Source organism: Dendropsophus ebraccatus, chromosome 14, assembly GCF_027789765.1.
Source record: "Dendropsophus ebraccatus isolate aDenEbr1 chromosome 14, aDenEbr1.pat, whole genome shotgun sequence".
NCBI classification, from domain to species: domain Eukaryota; kingdom Metazoa; phylum Chordata; class Amphibia; order Anura; family Hylidae; genus Dendropsophus; species Dendropsophus ebraccatus.
Genome location: NC_091467.1, coordinates 55,156,494 through 55,179,204, shown reverse-complemented (window position 1 = coordinate 55,179,204; position 22,711 = coordinate 55,156,494). Strand labels below are relative to the sequence as shown.

The 22,711-nt window shown below is 48.1% G+C and overlaps 1 protein-coding gene and 2 pseudogenes across 1 annotated transcript; all 3 read left to right on the top strand.

Moving 5' to 3' along the window:
- Positions 1-10,259: 10,259 nt before the first annotated feature.
- LOC138773543 (U2 spliceosomal RNA) lies at positions 10,260-10,482 on the top strand (annotated as a pseudogene).
- A 6,324-nt stretch (positions 10,483-16,806) lies between these two features.
- On the top strand, positions 16,807-18,910 carry LOC138771881 (zinc finger CCHC domain-containing protein 3-like). The gene is made up of 3 exons (XM_069951885.1): positions 16,807-17,667; positions 17,950-18,189; positions 18,632-18,910. Exons 1-3 carry the CDS (start codon positions 16,807-16,809, stop codon positions 18,908-18,910), a joined length of 1,380 nt encoding a protein of 459 aa, XP_069807986.1.
- Positions 18,911-21,983: 3,073 nt separating this feature from the next.
- LOC138773498 (U2 spliceosomal RNA) lies at positions 21,984-22,154 on the top strand (annotated as a pseudogene).
- Positions 22,155-22,711: the final 557 nt, after the last annotated feature.

Sequence of the window (22,711 nt, the reverse complement as noted above, 5' to 3'; positions counted from 1 at the left end):
CCGAGAAGGACGACGCTGAACCCCGAAGAAGCCGGCGACGAGGATTTGCATCTCTCCGCCCCCTTCGACGAGGATCTGCATAGCTCCGTCCACCAGGAAAGAGCTCGACCAGGAGAAGCGATGGCCTCTTCAGCAGCGGAGATGAAGAAGACCCAGCAGAAGGAAGCGAGGAAGAGCCAGGAGGCCCAGGTCGTGGATGCCTCTTCCTCTGCCGCCCCAGCTCAGCCGACGACCAGCAAGGCTGCGGATCCAGGCGTCCCTACACTGCGGCCCTGGATGCGCACTACGGTGGCCATGCGACTGAAGAAGGTGGATGGTAGAGAGCCGGACATGTCTGAGGATGTGTTCGCTAAGAAGATGGTCCTGGACCAGGGTTTCTCCAAGGCTGAAACCCTCAGCATTTTCTTCTTCACTGGGATCTTCTATGTGACATTTGCCTCCTTCAACACCTGCAGGAGGTACTGGGAGGCGGTAAAGGCAGCGAGGCCCGAATCCCCTTTCTCTCGCTTTGTAAGCAACTGCTTAATCCAAAGGGAGGAGAGGCGGGTGACGGTTTCAATCCTTAACCCGTACATCCCAGGCAAGGACATCGCCACATTCCTTGCAAGGTACTGCACAGTGGTCAAGGAACCCTCCAAGATCCTGAGCAGCCTTGGATTCTGGACTGGCAAGTGGTCGGTGGTCGTGAGGCTCAACAGGGATGAGTCATCGGACGACGGTTTCCAGCACCTGCCTCAGGCTTTCTCTTTGGGTGACGCTCCAGGCTTCATCTACTACCCGGATATGCCGCAGATCTGCAGGAGATGCAGCAAGAAGGGTCATCAGGCGAAGGACTGCAGCGAAGATTCCTGTAGAGTCTGCCGAGTGCCGGGGCATGGGACCAAGGACTGTCCGAAGGCAAAAACCTGCAACCTCTGCGGCCATGCGGACCACAGCTACAGGGCCTGCCCCCAGAGGGAAAAGAGAACGTGGGCATCCGTGGTTGCCAAAGCTCCGACCAGCCAGCAGCCGGCCGTAGCCCAAGCAGCGCAGAAGCCCAAGGAGAAGGAGAAGAAGAAGAAGGAGGGTAAGAGGACGACGGCCCCTAACCCTCCCCCCACCCCCGCCCTCCCTACCCCTTCCCCCTCCCCTCCTTCCCCCCCTCCCCCCTCTCCCTCCCCGCCCACCCCCACTGAGGAATCCCTCCCCTATCCCATTGCCTCAGTGGGTCCCCTGTCCCCCGCCCCTACCCCCACCCTCCCACCCCACTCCCCCAACCCAGCAGCACTAACCTTTCCTCCCGCTGCTGTGGTTCTCTCCTTGGAGGATTTTCCCCCTCTTGTCCCCACAGTGGTTCCCGACAGGAAGAGGAAAGTGAGGGACAGCCCATCGGCTGAGACCTCCAAGAAAAAGATCATCGAGGTCTGCGAAGATGACCTCCTGGAGGAAAGCGACATGGATCAGGTGGTGGAGAATCTGGTCGACGAACCGGAGGCTTTCGACTTCGAGGACGTCCCAGAGAATGCACACCTGAAAGAGGCGCTGGAGGAGTGCATACGGGAATGGGTCGGGCCGGCGGGCCCCGAAGAAGAGGATCCGCCCGACCGGAGTGGTATCGTATGAGTCTGTGACTAACCCTTTTCTTTTCTCCCCATGGCTAATCTTTCCATCTTTAGCTTAAATGTGCGGAGTATGAGAGATAGGTCTAGATTCCAGACAGTTCTTTCGTTTTTAAATGCTCAGTTGTGCGATGTGTATATGTTGCAGGAATGTGCTCTGTCCTCTTCTAGGTCCTACAACCATCTGGCCAGGCAGTGGTCCCACGGTCCCTCCTACTGGTCCGGCGGGGGCGACTGTAAGTCCGCAGGGGTCGCCATCCTGATCAGGGGAGGCAACTTTACACTTGATTCTGTTCAGGAGCTTGTCTGTGGCAGATTGCTAATTGCAGACGGCTCTTGGGCGGGGGAGCCCGTAAGGCTCATCAATGTGTATGCCTCTCCTGAGAAGGGTGCGCGTCTGGAACTATTCCAGGCCCTGCGGGCCCAGCTCGCAACCTCCAGGGCTGTAGTGTTGGGTGGGGACTTCAACTGCCCCATTGAAGCGGACGGACGCAGTTCTGGGACATCTGTCAAGTTGGATGTCACATCCAAACTGCTCATCGAGATGGTGACTGAAGCATCCTTGCAGGACGTTGTTGGGTCCATCGGGAACGGCTCTGTTAATTATACATGGAGCCGCCCCGATGGCTCGCTCCGTTCTCGGATTGACTTTGTGTTTGCCTCTCGAGCAGTCAGGCAGACTAGGCACTCTATGGTTCCCTGCTTCTTCTCTGACCACAGGGCCATTCTGTTTCAAGGGGTTCTGGGCCATGGTTTCCCATCTGGCCCAGGCTCTTGGAAGCTGAATTGTGCTCTACTGGCTCAGGAGGAGGTTCTGGAGGAGCTTAGAGAGGCCTACATCGTATGGCGCAACGATAAATGTATGTTTGAGCGTGTTAGTGATTGGTGGGAATTTGTTAAGGTTCAATTTCGCAGTTTCTTTCAGGCCAAGAGTCGTCAACAGGCGTGCGGAAGAAAGAGGGACTTCAGGAGGCTGCAGCGCGAGCTGCGGTCACTGCAAGACCTTCTCCGGTGCGGCTGGGACGTGAAGGAGGAGCTGGAGGAGACCAAAAAGAGCTTGCAAAGGCACTTTGAGGAGGAATCCAAGCGAATCGTCTTCCGTTCCAAGGTGGAGAACCTGGAGAAGGGTGAGAAATGTAACTCGTTCTTTTTCAGGAAACTCCACGCCGGCCACACGCCCCTGACTGAGCTGCGGGATGAGACCGGAAGTTTGCGGAAGGGCAAAGAGGACGTGATGGGGGTTGTCACTAGCTTCTACCGCAGCCTCTACGCCCCGAAGACCACCGACTCCGAAGTGGCCGACGAGTTCCTGTCAGGTATCACTAACGTTGTTGATCCCGCAGGTGCGTCGGCCATGGACGCCCCCTTGACGGTGGGGGAGCTGCTCTCTGCCGCTAAATCCTTTAGGCCTGGCAGGACCCCGGGCAGTGATGGTCTCCCAGCGGAGCTCTATGTAGCGCTGGGGGATCTCATTTGCCCGGACCTGTTGGAGCTGTACGAGGAGATGGTGGTGGAGGGCAGAATGCCTCCGTCGTTGAGGGAGGGTATGATCACGATCCTGTATAAGCGGAAGGGGGAGAGATGTGACTTGAAAAATTGGCGTCCCATCTCTCTCTTGAACGTGGACTACAAGATCCTCGCCAAGGTGCTGGCCAACCGGCTGAAGAAGGTCATCGGTCAGGTCGTCCATCTGGACCAGACCTGTGGCATTCCCGGCCGCAGGATCGCAGACAGCCTCGCCCTAGTGAGGGACACGGTCCATTACATCCAAAGCCGCCGTGCACACGCGGCCCTGGTCAGCCTTGATCAGGAGAAGGCTTTCGACCGGGTCTCTCACGAGTTCATGGGCAGGGCACTGCGTAGGTTAGGACTTGGTGATATGTTTTGTCGTTTTGTTAACGTTATGTATTTTGATATTTTCAGCAGGGTACTGGTGAACGGCTGGAAGACTGACCCCTTTCCGGTTCTTTCTGGGGTCAGACAAGGCTGCCCTCTCTCACCTCTCCTTTTTGTTTGTGTTATAGAATCCTTCGCGGAGGCTATACGGCAGAACGGAGAGATCAGAGGGATCACCGTACCCGGACCCGATCGACACGAGGTCAAGTGCTCGCTGTACATGGACGACGTGACCGTCTTCTGCGCTGACCAGCATTCAGTGACTGCACTCGTCCAGACCTGCGAGAAGTTCGGAAAGGCTTCAGGGGCAAAGGTCAACTGCGGGAAGTCGGAGGCTATGCTCTTCGGGGAGTGGCACCTGGCTTCCTCCGCCCCCTTCCCGTTTACCATCAAACCGGACTTCATCAAGATCCTTGGAGTCTGGTTCGGAAAGGAAGGCGCGGCCCTCAAGTCCTGGGAAGAGCGATTGGCTAAGGTCAATACGAAGATCGGGCTGTGGAGCCTCAGACACCTCACCATTGAGGGCAAAGCATTGGTCCTGAGGAACGAAGTTCTGCCTGTGCTCCAGTACACCGCACAGGCCTGGCCCCCCCATGTCACCGTCTGCAGGGCCATCACCAGGACCGTGTTTCGTTTCATCTGGGGCTCCAAAATGGACAGAGTGAAGCGCTCCGTGATGTACAAGGAACCCCGCAAGGGCGGAAAAGGTGTTCCGGATATCCCTACCTTGCTGCGGGCAGCCTTCGTATGTGACTGTGTGCGGAGGACTCTGCAACAGAAGAATGGCTCTGCGGGCAGGTCCATGTCTCGCCTGTTCCTCCTCCCCCTCTGGAGGGGTCTGAGCTGGGACAAGTGGGACAGCTCCATCCCTTACAACTGGCACACTCCCTGGTTCTACGGGGGCGTCGTCAAGTTTGTGAGGGAACACCAACTGGAGGGACTCAAGCCCGACTTGTGGAAGCCAAAAACTGTCCACAAGCTCATCAGAGCACAGGACTCTATGGAGCTCGTTCCAGGGCTCACTGCGGCCACCGCAGAGACTGTATGGACTAATGTGGCTTCGGCGAAGTTGACCAACGGGCACAAGGACTTGTCTTGGATGGCCATTCAGGGGGGACTGCCCTTGAGGTCATTCATGCATGCCCGCAACCTGTGCAAAACGCGGTACTGTCCCCGGTGCCCCTTCGTGGAGGAAACATCTTTGCACCTCTTTTGGCAGTGTCCGTTTGCTCAGGGCCTGTTGGACGCCCTGGAACTTGAACTCAGTGACAGTGTGCCCAGGAACAGGCTAACGCACTGCGCGGTGCTGTACGGCCTGTTCCCTGGGAATTTCGGCGATGAGGCAACCCGGGAGGCCTGGCGCCTTATGAACTGTTTTAAGGACGCTATATGGCTTGCCAGGAACCACCTCATTTTGAAGAAGGAGAGGATGTCCTTTCTGGACTGCCGCAGGCTGGTCCACAGCCTGCTCAGAGACTATTCCATCATGGACAGATCGGACCAGGAAGAAGAGGATTGATACCCCTCTCCTTCCCCCTCTCCCCTTGTGTTGTGTTGTCTTTCAATAAAGCTTCGGGCCTGTGATTTCCCCTCCCTAACCCCCTCTTTCCCACCCCCCTTACCCCATCACTTGTCTGTATTGCTTTATTGTTTGTTGTTTTAGGATTGTTAAGGTATGCGGGAATGTTAGTGTAGCGGGTGGTATGATGTATAGCGTAGGGAGCCTGTGCTGTATGTTGTACCATGGTGCTGAGTATGTAGTGTCTTATTTATTGAACTGTGCTGCGTCACAGTTTATGTATGCCTGACGACGACTGATTGTAATAAAGATATTTCCAATCAGAAAAAAAAAAAGTCTGTTCTTATCACAGGGGCACGCGCGCCATTAGGCTGCAGCTGCTGCTGCAATTAGCTGGAGAAGGCGAGGACCTGCACCGTGGCGGCGAGCCTGCCCACAGCGCCCAACACAGTGCGGCTGTATGTGCCAGAGGTAAAGAAAAGTGAGTGGACCATCGTGGATGTTCAGGCTAAATTGATTGAGGAGACCTTAAAAATGCAAAGTCACGAAATCGTCTGTGTACAAGCTTTTCCCACCCTGGGATTCTATGATATCACCTTCAATACCCAGAATTCCTTCAGAACATGTTATACAAGGAGCCAGGAACTTGCTAATCATCCCAAACTGCAGGGATGCAAATTTGTTGTAGCCACGCCCCCAAGGAAGCAGCGTGTGCCTGTAACAGTGCAAATGTATAATCCATTTGTGAGAGATGAAGAGATTTCAACCTTCCTGGCAAGGTATTGCACATATGTTTCCCCTGGGGAAAGAAAGAAAAACGTCCTGGGAACTTTTAATGGATTAAGACGTTTTTGGGTGGAATTCCGGAGGTCTGAGGGAGAGGTGGATGGCACTGCCCACCCTCCCCAAATGTTTTCTATAGGCCCCAATAGAGGCAACCTATTCTACCCCGGACAGCCTGAGTTTTGCAGGGATTGTTTCAGCTTTGGACATACCAAAAAAGACTGCAAAACTGGCCAGGTATGCAGAAACTGCCTAAAGCCTGGTCATAGAACTGCTGATTGTGAGGCAGCCAGAAAGTGTCATTTTTGCAATTCCACTGAGCACCTGGCCAGGCAATGCCCTGGTGTGTCCCCAGCACCAAGAAGATCTTATGCTGGGGTGGTGAGTGGCCAGTTTGCTGAGCACGTCCAACCTGCTGCGGACGTGCCCCCCGATACTGCTCCTGCTGATGGGGTGGAGGACGCCCTTTCTAGTGCACCCCCTGACCCCCTTGTTGCTGAAGGGGAACAAGCTCCTGTTTCTGACAGCGGAAAGTGTCCTGCTACAAATGAACTAAGTGAGCCTGAGATGGAGGTGGACAAAGCCTCTTTAAAGAGAAAAGCACCTGACATTACTGTTTCACTGAATCCTAGTGAGATAATAGAGGAGTTTTCTAGCCCGTCTGCTAGGGGGGAGGACGTCTCTGATGTGGACTCGGACGCCTCCTCTTTAGACAGCCAGTGTTTCTTGGATAAAAATACTGTGGTGGAACTGTCAAAAACCCTGGGCTTCAGGAAAGGCACAGGGGATCCGAAAAAGGGCAGAACAGAGTGGAGCGTCATGCAGGGGGTACAGGACAAAACCTCCGAAAAGAACCCTCGCCCTCCAGTGCGAGGGAGAGCGGCTAAAAAAAGTGATGGTAAAAAGTCATGATTTAATTTTTCTGTATGATTAATCTTTTTTTCCCCTAGGTACTCCTGATGGAAATGCTACTTTCTGTTAGCTCCCTAAATGTGAGGAGCATTAGATCTGCTGAGAGAAGAGCAGCTATTTTTGAATCACTTTCTGTTTTACCTCATGATATTTTTTGTTTACAAGAATGTAGCATAAAGGAGGAACCGCATACAGCACAATGGACACACGGACATAGTGTGTGGTCCACTAGTAAGCATAGAAATGCTGGAGTAGGGGTTTTGTTTAGAGGTTACAATTATGTTATAAAAAATGTTATACACATTGTACAGGGAAGAATCCTCTTAGTTTGTTTTGAAAAAAATGGTGTTATGTTTAAACTAATAAATGTCTATGCCCCACCTGACAAAAAGGAAAGGGAAGAAATGTTTGAGAAATTATACTTTTTTTTGGGTGGACAGGACAACATTATCCTGACTGGGGACTTTAATTGCATCCTCCAGGTGGGAGACAGGGAGGGCTGTGGTAAACAGCTGGACAAGAGTGGTAAACAGCTGAAAGAGATAATTAGCCTGTTTGGGCTGCAGGATACATTTGTAGAAAGTAAAGCAAACACTACTGATGATTCTAAGGGTTTTACTTATTTCAGTGACAAAGGAAACATCAGCTCACGTATAGATTTTTGTTTTCTTTCCAGATTTTTGCAAATTAAAAAGTTTTCTTTGCGGCGTCTGCCCTATACAGACCATGCTATGCTTGAATGTTGTATCAGCACAAAGAGTGAATGCTGGCATGGAAAGGGTGTGTGGAAGCTGAACATCTCTTTGCTAGAGGATGAGTGTGTGTGTGAGAGGTATTGCGAATGCTTTAGGATGTGGATGAATAAAAAGAGTGAATTTTCCTGTGTAACTGAATGGTGGGAATGGGTTAAATTGCAAACCAAAAGGTTTTTTATTAAAGCTGGCTGTATAAAGGCAAAAAAACAACGTGACGAATATGAAATGTGGCAAATCAGACTGGAATATCTAGAATGTTTACAGAAAGGAGGGTTGGAGGTTAAAAATGAAATTCTGGAAACCAGGGAAAAAGTAAGAAATTGCCTACATGAAAAAGGGAAAAAAATAATTGCACAATCCAGAATAGTGGTTAAAGAACAAGATGAAAAATGCACAAAATATTTCTTTAAGAAAACCTATGGTAAAAGAATGGGAATGGAGAGTGTGATAAATAAGGATGGTGAGGAGGTGCATGGCAAAGATAAGGTGCTGGATGAAATATGGAAATATTATTCCCATTTATTTTCAAACAAAAAAAGAGAGACTGATCAGGAGAAAGAATGTTTGGAATACATTGAAGGATGTCTAGGTCTGGAAGACAGTGAATGGTTAGGGAGAGATTTTACTATGGAAGAGGTGGAATCCATAGTGAAAACAATGCAAAAAGGGAAGGTGGCCGGAAATGATGGGTTACCTATAGAATTTTATTGTAAATTCTGGGACTTAATTGGTTCTCATGTGTATGAGGTATGTAAGGATGTACTGGAGAGAGGGTGTTTGTCACAAAGTATGAGTGAGAGTGTGGTTGTATTATTATACAAAAAAGGTAATAAAAAGGATTTAAAAAATTGGAGGCCTATAGCGCTCCTTAACTGTGACTATAAACTTATTGCCAAAGTGATTGCTGAAAGATTGAAGAATGTAGTGGATAAAATGGTTGGTGAAGAGCAGGTGTGTGGTGTTCCAGGGAGACAGATATATGAAAGTTTAATGGGTGTGCGTGATGTATTGTATGATTGTAAAGATAGAAAACAACCAATAGCTATTCTAGCGGTTGATTTTGAAAAAGCATATGATAATGTCAATCACCAGTTTATGTTAAATGTGTTGCGTAAAATGGGTGTGTCTGAACGAATGATTAAATGGATAGGGATATTGTATTCTAATGTTGTGAGCAAGGTGCAAGTGAATGGGTGTCTGAGCAAAAATGTAAATATTAGGTCAGGAGTGAGACAGGGGTGTCCCCTGTCTCCTATCTTGTTCATTTGTGTTATAGAGCCTTTACTAGGGATGATAAGGAGAGATAAAGTTATGCGTGGTGTGGAAGTGCCTGGAAGTGGAGGGAGAGATTTAAGAGTGATTGGCTACATGGATGACATAACAGTGGTATGTAAGAGTCAAGCAGGTTTAAGGAGAGCAAAATTATTGATTGAATGCTTTTGTCTGGTGAGTGGTCTTAAACTAAATGTGAGTAAAAGTGGAGTTAAATGTTTTGGTGCATGGAGAGAGATTGATCTCTGCGGTTGGCCTATAATCGAAGGAGGGGTGGAAATTCTGGGTATTATTTTTGACTATGAGTTGTATGGAAAACAAAGTTGGGAGATAGCTTATAATAAAATAAAAAGAAAAACTGATTTCTGGTCTCTAAGGACTTTAACCATTGAAGGAAGGGTGCTGATAATAAAAGCTGTTCTTTTTCCAATTCTTCTATATGTAAATAATGTTTTTCCGGCTCCAGATAGATGCCTTAAAAGAATAATCAGATTAATTTTTATGTTTTTCTGGAACTCAAAAATGGAAAAGCTAAATCGTCAAAAAATAATGAAAACAAAAAAATGCGGTGGGAAAAACCTACCTAATATTGAAAAGTTTCTGACAATAAAATATGTGAGTAATTGTGTCCGTCTGAGCAAGAAAGATAGTATGAATGGATGTATGTTGAAATATCTAGCTGGTTGTGTGTTAAAAAAATATAATTTACTGGAGTCAGATTTGAGGAAACCATGTAGGTTTAGTGCACCGTGGTTTTACGTGAGGATTGAAAGATGCATTAGGAGGAATGATTTGAGTGATCTGACATCTGAAATGTGGAGTGATAGTAAAAAAGTCATGAGAGGTTTAGAATTGAGAGAAAGTGTTGGATGTGTTAGTGGATTGAATGAGACAGAGAGTGTAGAAGTCTGGAAAAATGTAAGTGAAAAAGACTTAACAAACCGCCAAAAAGATGTGGCATGGATGTCTGTGCATGGATGTTTACCCACGAGAGAATTTCAAAGAAGAAGAAGGATGGTAGATAGTGAGGTCTGCCCAAGAGATAATTGTAATAAATGTGAGAATGTTGTACATGTTTTCTGGGAGTGTGACTATGCTAAGGATGTGTGGAGGGGTATGGGTAAAATGATTAGAGGTCTAACGGGTATTGAAGTACTCACCTTTTATATGATGATGTATGGTTTATGTGGAGTGGACAAAATAAAGGCCAGATTACTATGGTTTATTGTGAACTGTGTCAAAGAAGCCTTGTGGGATGTCAGAAATATCTTGGTGTTTAAGCAACAAAAAATTGAATTGGAAGATTGCATGGGCATGATCCGTGGCAAATTGTACTTATATTATCTTGTGGACAAAAAAGACATGGTTCTGATGCTGAAGGCATCTGGAAATTCAAAAAATGGAAAGCATGGCTTTCATAAATCCAAAATTGCATTATTGGTTTTTCTTGTGTTGAATTGTACATAAAATGTAAATGTAAATTTTGTATTTTATTTATGATACTTCATTTCTTGCTACAAGTGAATACCTTTTGAACTTGTTCAAATGTTCATGTTATTACGTGTTAAATTTTAATAAAAGAATTAAAAAAAAATCTGTTCTTATCAGTTTAATATCTGATACGTCCCCTATCTGGGGACCATATATTAAATGGATTTTTAGAACAGGGAGATGGAAAAAGAGCTTGCTCTGTCCTCTCCAGGCATTGACCTGGTATTGCAGTGCCTCCAGGTTCAGTGCACCCCCTAATGAGTTTGCAAAAAACAGAGGAAAAGAAGGAAGAAAACAAGCCGGCTGCACCTGAAACTACTGTGTTGCAAGAGACATCCCTCCCTCGAGTGTGTTGTGCGCAGGTGGACCGACCCCGTAAAAGTAGCCCGAGTGTGGTGTGGCTAAGAAAAGTTTGTTTGTCCAAGACTTGCTGGCCTCTGTTGCCATGGCAACCAACTGCCAGACTTGTTTACAACTTGGCCGCCGGGCCAGTGCTGGTGATGTCATCGCGGGACGTGATGTCACCAAGGCTCTGCTGATATACACAGCTGCCAGCAAAACAAGCAGCTCAGTTGCAGCCGGTCAAGCAACCGAGCAGGTAGGTGGAAAGGTAGGTGCCGTTTATTAAATCGTTTCCTTTGTATTTCCTGGTGGCCGATGTATCCTGCTGATGATGCTGCCTGCCTACGGCTCCAGCTGGGAGAATTCACCCTCCATGTTCTTAGATAGATAGATAGATAGATAGGTAGATAGATAGATACTAATTATTTGCTAGCTAGCTAGCCAGCCACAGAGACAGCCAGCCAGCTACAGAGACAGCCAGCCACAGAGCTAGCTGCATGAATGAATGTATGCCTGCCAGCCAGCCAGCCAGCCAGCGGCAGAGACAGAGACATGTATGTCTGCCATCCATCAGGTGGAAGCAGACGCAGTGTGATTGGGGGTGGAGCTATTCAGATTTGAGAGCAGAAAGGAAGACAGAGGCAGTGCTAGGCAATAGGAGATGCAGTGTGAAAGCACGTCCGGTCCGCCATATGAGAGGGTGGAGCGCAGAATAGGGTATGGCTTCGCCTTAACAAGAAGCACGTGGTGTCCTAGAAGGGGACTTTTCGGCAAACCTTTGTGGCCATCGCTTCTCGGCCTTTTGGCTAAGATCAAGTGTAGATCTGTGGGTCTGGAGACCTGGGAAGGCGATCAGAGATGGAGAGAAGGATCAAATACATTCTGCCTGGGGAAACCCGTGTCAGGAATGGAATTCGTATAGATGTACATGCTGACTATCTGGAGAAGTTTACGCTGGAGCATTTTGTGAAGAACATACTGTTTGACCTGCTAAAAGTGGACAAAGAGGACATTCTCTGTTTGCAGGAGCCTGGAAAAGGACGCTTTACACTTGTGCTATCATCTGCTGCAGCTTGCCAGAACTTCTATGAAACCCTGAAACAATGTTGGGAGTCCCCTGAGCTGGAAGGTTTGTGCTTCACCTTGCTATATACATCTGGGGAAGTACCGGTGGTTGTTTTTATGTATAATCCCTATGTTGACAAGAACGATATTGAACTGTTTCTGTGGAGATATTGTTCAGAGGTCAAATATGGAAACAAAATCCTGAACACTTTTGGCCTCTGGACAGGGAAACATAAGTTCTATGTCAAGTTCAAAACTGACCCAAATGGGATTGAGGGACAATACCACCCACCTTCAGCCTTCATGATTGGAAGGGACAGAGGCTGGCTGTTTTATAATGGGATGCCACTGTATTGCAGGAAATGCAGAACCTTTGGCCACACTCAAGATAGGTGTGCAAGTGATGCTGTGTTTTGCAGAAATTGTGGACAGTCTGGCCATAGCTCAATGGACTGTAATTCTGCAGTGGTGTGTAATCTGTGCACAAAAGAGGGTCATACATTTAGAGACTGTCCAGAAAGGAAAAAATCCTTTGCAGAGGTGGTGGCTGCAGCCAAAAAAGTGGTGACTGTGGCAGTTCCATCTCTGGCCTCTGCAGGGGTTTCAAAGCCTCAGGTGACTGTGACTAAAGCTGGCAATACAGCACTTCTGGTTGAGTTTGCAAAACCTGCTCTTAAAACACTCTCTGTTGCAGAGAAAAAAACTGGGAGAGGGAAGGAGGTTTCTCCCAGTAAGGCTAGGTTCACACTGCGTTTTCAGCATCCGTTTAACGCATCCGTTTTTTGAAAAAAACGCATAAAAAACGGATTGCAAAAAACGGATTCATTTGTGTGCATCCGTTTTTCCATTGACTTCCATTATAAAAAAAAACGGATCCGTTTTTTTTGACGGACCAAAACGGACAAAAAAACGTTGCTGACCCTATTTTTCTGGACGTTAAAAAAAACGGATCCGTTAAACGGATGCTGAAAACGCAGTGTGAACCTAGCCTAAGCCTGCAATTATGACTGCTACCTCACCTGCGCTGGTGGAGCCCAGTCCTGAAGTCTCTGTAGTGGAGACTGGGGATTTAACTGGTTCAGGTCCAGCACAAATACTTGCTCCTATTGTCTGTGATAAGGGCTGGGAAGAGTCAATGGAGCTAGAGGAACAGAGAAAAAGGAAAAAACCTGAGTTGGTTGTATCTCAGGAGGATTATGAGTTTTGTGTTAAAAGGGCAATGAAAAGATCTAGTGCCTCTGAGAGTGACACACCAGGGGCATCTTGCTCACTCCATCCATCTGATCCCGCTAATATACAGGGGTTTACATCTGAGGATTCAGATGGCGTGATTCCACCTTTGTCGCCATCTTCAGAGGAAGGATAAAATAAAAATGTCATTATGAGCAACATCAGAGTAGCCTCCCTGAATGTAAGGGGGTTAAAGAGCCCGGCAAGAAGGGCTGCTTTATTTGATTTTTTGTCACAATTAAGTTTTGATATTTTTTTACTTCAGGAATGTGCAATACAACATGACTGGGAGTATCATGATTTAAAAGCAGACTGGGGATGTGGCCCATCCTTGTGGTCTGGGGACAATTATAATAAAAACTCTGGTGTTGGAATATTATTTAAAGGCCAAAATTGCAACATATTATCCTTCAGTGAAATTGAGCCTGGGAGGGCTCTGATGGCAAAGGTACAATATTGTGGAGTGGAATTAAGGATTTGTAACATCTATGCCTCCCCAATGAAGGAGGAGAGGTCAACTTTATTGGAAACAGTTCAGACCTACTTACCTGGTCCCTCACCTGTTATACTGGGAGGGGACTTTAATTGTGTACTGCCAGAGGAAAAAAGAGTGTCTGGTTCTGTAAGGAAAGATAAAACTGAAATGCAGCTAAAAAACCTAATAACTGATAATAGACTGCAAGATACTTGGAAACATCATAATCCATCTGATCCAGGTTACACCTGGGAGAGTAATGTGTATAAATCCAGGATTGATTTTATTTTAGTGCCTGAACATGTAACAACCTGCAACACATCACTCACTGATAACATTTTCTCTGACCATAAGCTGCTTTCTGTCACAGTGTGTTTACCTGAGATAATTAAAGGGAAAGGTGTTTGGAAATTAAACACACAGCTGCTGGAGGAGGAAAAAATAAAACAAGAGTTTATTTGCTGCTATAAAAACTTAAAAAACAAACAACAGCACTTTACTTCTATACTTGAGTGGTGGGAGTATGCAAAAGGGAAAATAAAAGACTTCTTTATATCTGCAGGAATAAAAAAAGCAAGAGAAAAACAAAAATGGTTTAAGGCTCTGAATACCAAACTGCAAACCTGTTACTTGTTAAAAAATATTGGTGTGGATATGGACAATGCAATTGTAAAAGTGAAAGAGGAAATAAAAAAGGCAGTGGAACAAAAAGGTAAAGAAATTATTTATAATGCAAAAGTGGAGCATATGGAGAAAGATGAAAAATGTTCTCGGTTTTTTCTTAAAAAATTAATGGAGAAAAAAGAGTTAATTAAAGAATTCAATGGGGAAACAACACAACAAGGTCTTTTGAATAAAGCACACAATTTTTACCAAGAACTCTTTAGTGAAAAACAAATTGATTATGACTTTTTACCGGATGTTTTAGACTCTGTTCACACCAGTCTCAGTTTACATGATCAGAATTTCCTAACAAAAAATCTGAGGAAATTTTATGTGCAATAAAAAGCTTTGCTAAAGGAAAAACACCTGGTTCTGATGGTTTACAAATAGAATTTTACATAACCTTTTGGGAGACTTTAAAAGAGGATTTATATGCTGTTTTTAAAGAAGCTTTTATGTGTGATTTATTGCCTGGGTCCTGGAGAAGTGGTGTGGTGTCCTTCATTTTTAAGAAAGGTGACAAAACAAGATTAGAAAATTGGAGACCAATCACACTGTTAAATGTGGACTACAAAATATTTGCAAAGATTCTAGTCAATCGTACCAAGCATGTGATTGAAAAGGTGATTCATCCAGATCAGGTATGTGCTGTGCCTGGCCGTGGGGTGTGGGAGCATCTCAATGTTATCAGAGATGCCATATGGTACCAACAGGACCGAAACCAAAAGCTTGCACTGTTATCACTTGACTTTCAAAAAGCATATGATAGAGTCTCTCATAAGTATTTGTGGACTGTTTTAAAAAAGATGGGTTTTCCTGAAATTTTTATCAAGCACGTTGCACTTTTATACAAAGACTGTAATAGCAAAGTTTTAGTGAATGGTTTTTTATCCAAAAATGTACAGCTAAAGTGTGGTGTGAAACAAGGCTGTCCACTATCACCCCTACTATTTATATGTGCAATAGAGCCCCTACTGGCCATGCTGCGGAAAGATAAAGTGGTCAGAGGGGTGCCGCTGCCAGGAGGGAATGGACTACATGTTAAAGCCTTGGCCTACATGGATGATATTACTATACTATGTGACTCTGATATTACTCTTAAGAGGGCACTGAGAAATACAGAATTTTTTTGTTGTGCATCCGCCTTTACATTAAATTTGCAAAAATGTGAGTGTCTAAGATTTGGAGAATGGAGTAATGCTGATAATCCAAACATAACTATTAATGCGGACAAAATTAAAATACTTGGAGTCATTTTTTCACAGGAAAATAATGGAGAGGAGAGCTGGACTATTGTAAAGGAAAAAATCAAGAAAAAAATAGATTTTTGGAAGCTCAGAAAGTTGACCATAGAAGGTAAATTGGTGATTATAAGATCATTGCTTCTGCCCATAATGCTGTACTTGAATATGGTATTCCCACCATCTGATCTATCTGTAAAAAATCTGCAAAAACAAATTTTCCATTTTATCTGGAGTTCAAAAATGGAGAAATTAAAAAGAGAAACGATGTACAAACAGCACAAACAGGGAGGTAAAAATATTCCAAATATTAAGCAGTTTTTTTACTTGAAATTTTTCTGTCTGTGTTTTAAAATAATTTTTACTGGGAAACATTGGTCATTTTATTTAAGATATGCTGCAGGGGACATTTTTAGGAAAAGAAAGTGGCTCTCTTTGTCTCAAACATCTCCTGTTTTAATCATGCCTCCAAAACAATACGTAATTTTAGAGAAGATCATCCGTTTATATAAATTACAGGACATGGACTCGGACATTTTTAAAAATCCAAAGAGGCTGGGTTTAGAATTAACAAGGTCTGAACAGACCTCAATGATCATGAACTTAACAAAAAATAAATGTGACAGGATTTGGAGAATGGCCAATGCACCTTACTTACAAAACAGTTACAAAGATCTGGCGTGGTCTGTGGCGCATGAGTGTGTACCTACCAGAGCTTTTCAGCACAGACGGGGATTGTGCAATACCTCCAGATGTCCAAGGGGGGCTGTGGAGGGGACGAGACTGTTTTACATGTATTTTGGAACTTTTTTTACGCTCAGACTGTTTGGAAAAATGTTGCTAGTCTTTTAATGTTTATTATAGGTCTTAAGGTTTTTAATCATGAAACTGTATTGTATGGGAATTTTACAAGTCAAAACAGAGATACTGATAGAGTTATATGGACATTTGTGTGTGCAATAAAAGAAGCCTTGTGGAAATCAAGAAACATCTTACTCTTCAAAAGAGACTTTATATCCGAGAAAGAATTTACTTGACAAAAAGAATCTAGGAATCAAGAGAGCAAAAGCACTGTGGAATTTTGAGTTGTGGAACTCGCTTGTGTAATATTGTATTTTGTTTGGTGATTGGTTTTTCTTGCTTGTATTGATTGTACTGTTTTTTGTTTGACATGATCATTTAATAAAAAAGTAAAAAATCTGTTCTTGCTTAACTGCCTTGACTTGACGGCTCAGGTCCTGGGGTACCCCCTGCACTCGGCCTTTGGGCATCGGCGATTTAATACGTCTTAAGCTCACTGCAGCTATTGGGTGTAGGGCTATTCCCCAGGAACGAGAGTGAACCTTCCTCTCGGCCTGCTGCTCGATTGTCCTATGCCCGACGGTTTGACCGGAGAACCACTTCGATCCCGCCTGCAGACGAACGCTGAAGACGCCCCGGAACCCAGAGAAGGACGACGCTGAACCCTGAAGAAGCCGGCGAGAAGGATTTGCATCTCTCCGCCCCCTTCAACGAGGACCTGCATAGCTCCGCCCACCAGGAAAGAGCTCGACCAGGAGAAGCGATGGCCTCTTCAGCACCGGAGATGAAGAAGACCCAGCAGAAGAAGGAAGCGAGGAAGAGCCAGGAGGCCCAGGTCGTGGATGTCTCTTCCTCTGCCGCCCCAGCTCAGCCGACGACCAGCAAGGCTGCGGATCCAGGCGTCCCTACACTGCGGCCCTGGATGCGCACTACGGTGGCCATGCGACTGAAGAAGGTGGATGGTAGAGAGCCGGACATGTCTGAGGATGTGTTCGCTAAGAAGATGGTCCTGGACCAGGGTTTCTCCAAGGCTGAAACCCTCAGCATTTTCTTCTTCACTGGGATCTTCTATGTGACTTTTGCCTCCTTCAACACCTGCAGGAGGTACTGGGAAGCGGTGAAGGCAGCGAGGCCCGAATCCCCTTTTTCTCGCTTTGTAAGCAACTGCTTAATCCAAAGGGAGGAGAGGCGGGTGACGGTTTCAATCCTTAACCCGTACATCCCAGGCAAGGACATTGCCACATTCCTCGCAAGGTACTGTACAGTGGTCAAGGAACCCTCCAAGATCCTGAACAGCCTTGGATTCTGGACTGGCAAGTGGTCGGTGGTTGTGAGGCTCAACAGGGATGAGTCATCGGACGACGGTTTCCAGCACCTGCCTCAGGCTTTCTCTCTGGGTGACGCTCCAGGATTCATCTATTACCCGGATATGCCGCAGATCTGCAGGAGATGCAGCAAGAAGGGTCATCAGGCGAAGGACTGCAGCGAAGATTCCTGTAGAGTCTGCCGAGTGCCGGGGCATGGGACCAAGGACTGTCCGAAGGCAAAAACCTGCGACCTCTGTGGCCATGCGGACCACAGCTACAGGGCCTGCCCCCAGAGGGAAAAGAGAACGTGGGCATCCGTGGTTGCCAAAGCTCCGACCAGCCAGCAGCCGGCCGTAGCCCAAGCAGCGCAGAAGCCCAAGGAGAATAAGAAGAAGGAGGGTAAGAGGACGACGGCCCCTACCCCCTCCCCTCCTTCCCCCCCTCCCCCCTCCCCGCCCACCCCCACTGAGGAATCCCTCCCCTATCCCATTGCCTCAGTGGGTCCCCTGTCCCCCGCCCCTACCCCCACCCTCCCACCCCACTCCCCTAACCCAGCAGCACTAACCTTTCCTCCCGCTGCTGTGGTTCCCTCCTTGGAGGATTATCCCCCTCTTGTCCCCACAATGGTTCCCGACAGGAAGAGGAAAGGGAGGGACAGCCCGTCGGCTGAGGCCTCCAAGAAAAAGATCATCGAGGTCTGCGAAGATGACCTCCCGGAGGAAAGCGACATGGATCAGGTGGTGGAGAATCTGGTCGACGAACCGGAGGCTTTTGACTTCGAAGACGTCCCAGAGAATGCACACCTGAATGAGGCGGTGGAGGACTGCATAAGGACATGGGTAGGGCCGGCGGGCCCCGAAGAAGAGGATCCGCCCGACCGGACTGGTGACGTATAATGTCTGCGACTAACCTTTCTTTTTTATTCCCATGGCTAATCTTTCCATCTTTAGCTTAAATGTGCGGAGTATGAGAGATAGGTCTAGATTCCAGACAGTTATTTCGTTTTTAAATGCTCAGTTGTGCGATGTGTATATGTTGCAGGAATGTGCTCTGTCCTCTTCTAGGTCCTACAACCATCTGGCCAGGCAGTGGTCCAACGGTCCCTCCTACTGGTCCGGCGGGGGCGACTGTAAGTCCGCAGGGGTCGCCATCCTGATCAGGGGAGGCAACTTTACACTTGATTCTGTTCAGGAGCTTGTCTGTGGCAGATTGCTAATTGCAGACGGCTCTTGGGCGGGGGAGCCCGTAAGGCTCATCAATGTGTATGCCTCTCCTGAGAAGGGTGCGCGTCTGGAACTATTCCAGGCCCTGCGGGCTCAGCTCGCAACCACCAGGGCTGTAGTGTTGGGTGGGGACTTCAACTGCCCCATTGAAGCGGACGGACGCAGTTCTGGGACATCTGCCAAGCTGGATGTCACATCCAAACTGCTCATCGAGATAGTGACTGAAGCATCCTTGCAGGACGTTGTTAGGTCCATCGGGAACGGCTCTGTTAATTATACATGGAGCCGCCCCGATGGCTCGCTCCGTTCTCGGATTGACTTTGTGTTTGCCTCTTGAGCAGTCAGACAGACTAGGCACTCTATGGTTCCCTGCTTCTTCTCTGACCACAGGGCCATTCTGTTTCAAGGGGTTCTGGGCCATGGTTTCCCATCTGGCCCGGGCTCTTGGAAGCTGAATTGTGCTCTGCTGGCTCAGGAGGAGGTTCTGGAGGAGCTTAGAGAGGCCTACATCGTATGGCGCAACGAGAAATGTATGTTTGATCGTGTTAGTGATTGGTGGGAATTTGTTAAGGTTGAATTTCGCAGTTTCTTTCAGGCCAAGAGTCGCCAACAGGCGTGTGGAAGAAAGAGGGACTTCAAGAGGCTGCAGCGCGAGCTGCGGTCACTGCAAGACCTTCTCCGGTGCGGCTGGGACGTGAAGGAGGAGCTGGAGGAGACCAAAAAGAGCTTGCAAAGGCACTTTGAGGAGGAATCCAAGCGAATCGTCTTCTGTTCCAAGGTGGAGAACCTGGAGAAGGGTGAGAAATGTAACTCGTTCTTTTTCAGGAAACTCCACGCCGGCCACACACCCCTGACTGAGCTGCGGGATGAGACCGGATGTTTGCGGAAGGGCAAAGAGGACGTGATGGGGGTTGTTACCGACTTCTACCGCAGCCTTTACGCCCCGAAGACCACCGACACTGAAGTGGCCGACCTGTCAGGTATCACTAACGTTGTTGATCCCGCAGGTGCGTCGGCCATGGACGCCCCCTTGACGGTGGGGGAGCTGCTCTCTGCCGCTAAATCCTTTAGGCCTGGCAGGACCCCGGGCAGTGATGGTCTCCCGGCGGAGCTCTATGTAGCGCTGGGGGATCTCATTTGCCCGGACCTGTTGGAGCTGTACGAGGAGATGGTGGTGGAGGGCAGAATGCCTCCGTCGTTGAGGGAGGGTATGTTCACGATCTTGTATAAGCGGAAGGGGGAGAGATGTGACTTGAAAAATTGGCGTCCCATCTCTCTCTTGAACGTGGACTACAAGATCCTCGCCAAGGTGCTGGCCAACCGGCTGAAGAAGGTCATCGGTCAGGTCGTCCATCTGGACCAGACCTGTGGCATTCCCGGCCGCAGGATCGCAGACAGCCTCGCCCTAGTGAAGGACACGGTCCATTACATCCAAAGCCGCCGTGCACACGCGGCCCTGGTCAGCCTTGATCAGGAGAAGGCTTTCGACCGGGTCTCTCACGAGTTCATGGGCAGGGCACTGCGCAGGTTAGGACTTGGTGATATGTTTTGCCGTTTCGTTAACGTTATGTACTTTGATATTTTCAGCAGGGTACTGGTGAACGGCTGGAAGACTGACCCCTTTCCGGTTCTTTCTGGGGTCAGACAAGGCTGCCGTCTCAGCCGTTCACCAGACCTCTCTCACCTCTCCTTTTTGTTTGTGTTATAGAATCCTTCGCAGAGGCTATACGGCAGAATGGAGAGATCAGAGGGATCACCGTACCCGGACCCGATCGACACGAGGTCAAGTGCTCGCTGTATATGGACAACGTGACCGTCTTCTGCGCTGACCAGCGTTCGGTGACTGCACTCGTCCAGACCTGCGAGAAGTTCGGAAAGGCTTCAGGGGCAAAGGTCAACTGCGGGAAGTCGGAGGCTATGCTCTTCGGGGAGTGGCACCTGGCTTCCTCCGCCCCCTTCCCGTTTACCGTCAAACCGGACTTCGTCAAGATCCTTGGAGTCTGGTTCGGGAAGGAAGGCGCGGCCCTCAAGTCCTGGGAAGAGCGATTGGCTAAGGTCAACACGAAGATCGGGCTGTGGAGCCTCAGACACCTCACCATTGAGGGCAAAACACTGGTCCTGAGGAATGAAGTTCTGCCTGTGCTCCAGTACACCGCACAGGCCTGGCCCCCCCATGTCACCGTCTGCAGGGCCATCACCAGGACCGTGTTTCGTTTCATCTGGGGCTCCAAAATGGACAGAGTGAAGCGCTCCGTGATGTACAAAGAACCCCGCAAGGGCGGAAAAGGTGTTCCGGACATCCCTACCTTGCTGCGGGCAGCCTTTGTATGTGACTGTGTGCAGAGGACTCTGCAACAGAAGAATGGCTCTGCGGGCAGGTCCATGTCTCGCCTGTTCCTCTAGAGGGGTCTGAGCTGGGACAAGTGGGACAGCTCCATCCCTTACAACTGGCACACTCCCTGGTTCTACGGGGATGTCGTCAGGTTTGTGAGGGAACACCAACTGGAGGGACTCAAGCCCGACTTGTGGAAGCCAAAAACTGTCCACAAGCTCATCAGGGCACAGGACACTATGGAGCTCGTTCCAGGGCTCACTGCGGCCACCGCAGAGACTGTATGGACTAATGTGGCTTCGGCGAAGTTGACCAACGGGCACAAGGACTTGTCTTGGATGGCCATTCAGGGGGGACTGCCTTTGAGGTCATTCATGCATGCCCGCAACCTGTGCAAGACGCGGTACTGCCCCCGGTGCCCCTTCGTGGAGGAAACATCTTTGCACCTCTTTTGGCAGTGTCCGTTTGCTCAGGGCCTGTTGGACGCCCTGGAACTTGAACTCAGTGACAGTGTGCCCAGGAACAGGCTAACGCACTGCGCGGTGCTGTACGGCCTGTTCCCTGTAAATTTCGGCGATGAGGCAACCCGGAAAGCCTGGCGCCTTATGAACTGTTTTAAGGATGCTATATGGTTTGCCAGGAACCGCCTCATTTTGAAGAAGGAGAGGATGTCCTTTCTGGACTGCCGCAGGCTGGTCCACAGCCTGCTCAGAGACTATTCCATCATGGACAGATTGGACCAGAAAGAAGAGGATTGATACCCCTCTCCTTCCCCCTCTCCCCTTGTGTTGTGTTGTGTTGTGTTGTCTTTCAATAAAGCTTGGGGCCTGTGATTTCCCCTCCCTACCCCCATCTTTCCCACCCCCCTTACCCCATCACTTGTCTGTAGTGCTTTATTGTTTGTTGTTATAGGATTGTTAAGGTATGCGGGAATGTTAGTGTAGCGGGTGGTATGATGTATAGCGTAGGGAGCCTGTGCTGTATGTTGTACCATGGTGCTGAGTATGTATTGTCTTATTTATTGGGCTGCGCTGTGTCGCAGTTTATGTATGCCTGACGACGACTGATTGTAATAAAGATATTTTCAATAAAAAAATCTGTTCTTATCAGTTTAATATCTGATACGTCCCCTATCTGGGGACCATATATTAAATGGATTTTTAGAACAGGGAGATGGAAAAAGAGCTTGCTCTGTCCTCTCCAGGCATTGACCTGGTATTGCAGTGCCTCCAGGTTCAGTGCACCCCCTAATGAGTTTGCAAAAAACAGAGGAAAAGAAGGAAGAAGAAAGCAAGCCGGCTGCACCTGAAACTACTGTGTTGCAAGAAACATCCCTCGAGTGTGTTGTGCGCAGGTGGGTGGACCGAACCCGAAAAATTAGCCCGAGTGTGGCTACGAAAAGTTTGTTTGTCCAAGACTTGCTGGCCTCTGTTGCCATGGCAACCAACTGGCAGAGTTGTTTACAACTTGGCTGCGGGGCCAGTGCTGGTGATGTCATCACAGGACGTGATGTCACCAAGGCTGTGCTGATATACACAGCTGCCAGAACAGCAAGCAGCTCAGTTGCAGCTAGCCAAGCAACCAAGCAGGTAGGTTGGTGGAAAGGTAGGTGCCGTTGATTAAACTGTTTCCTTTGGATTTCCTGGTGGCCAATGTATGCTGCTTCCTACGGCTCCAGCTGGGAGAATTCACCCTCCATGTTTTTTGATAAATAGTTACTAATAAGTAGCTAGCTAACCACAGAGACAGCCAGCCAGCTACAGAGACAGCCAGCCAGCCACAGAGACAGAGACATGTATGTCTGCC

What these genes read in the sequence shown, in the direction of transcription:
- LOC138771881 (XM_069951885.1), top strand. Translation starts at nt 16,807, where the DNA reads ATGGCCTCTTCAGCACCGGAGATGAAGAAGACCCAGCAGAAGAAGGAA. An exon ending in AAAAGAGAACGTGGGCATCC is followed by an intron (nt 17,668 to 17,949) that starts GTGGTTGCCAAA and finishes CCCTCCTTGGAG; the next exon opens with GATTATCCCCCTCTTGTCCC. An exon ending in AGGACTGCATAAGGACATGG is followed by an intron (nt 18,190 to 18,631) that starts GTAGGGCCGGCG and finishes TCTCCTGAGAAG; the next exon opens with GGTGCGCGTCTGGAACTATT.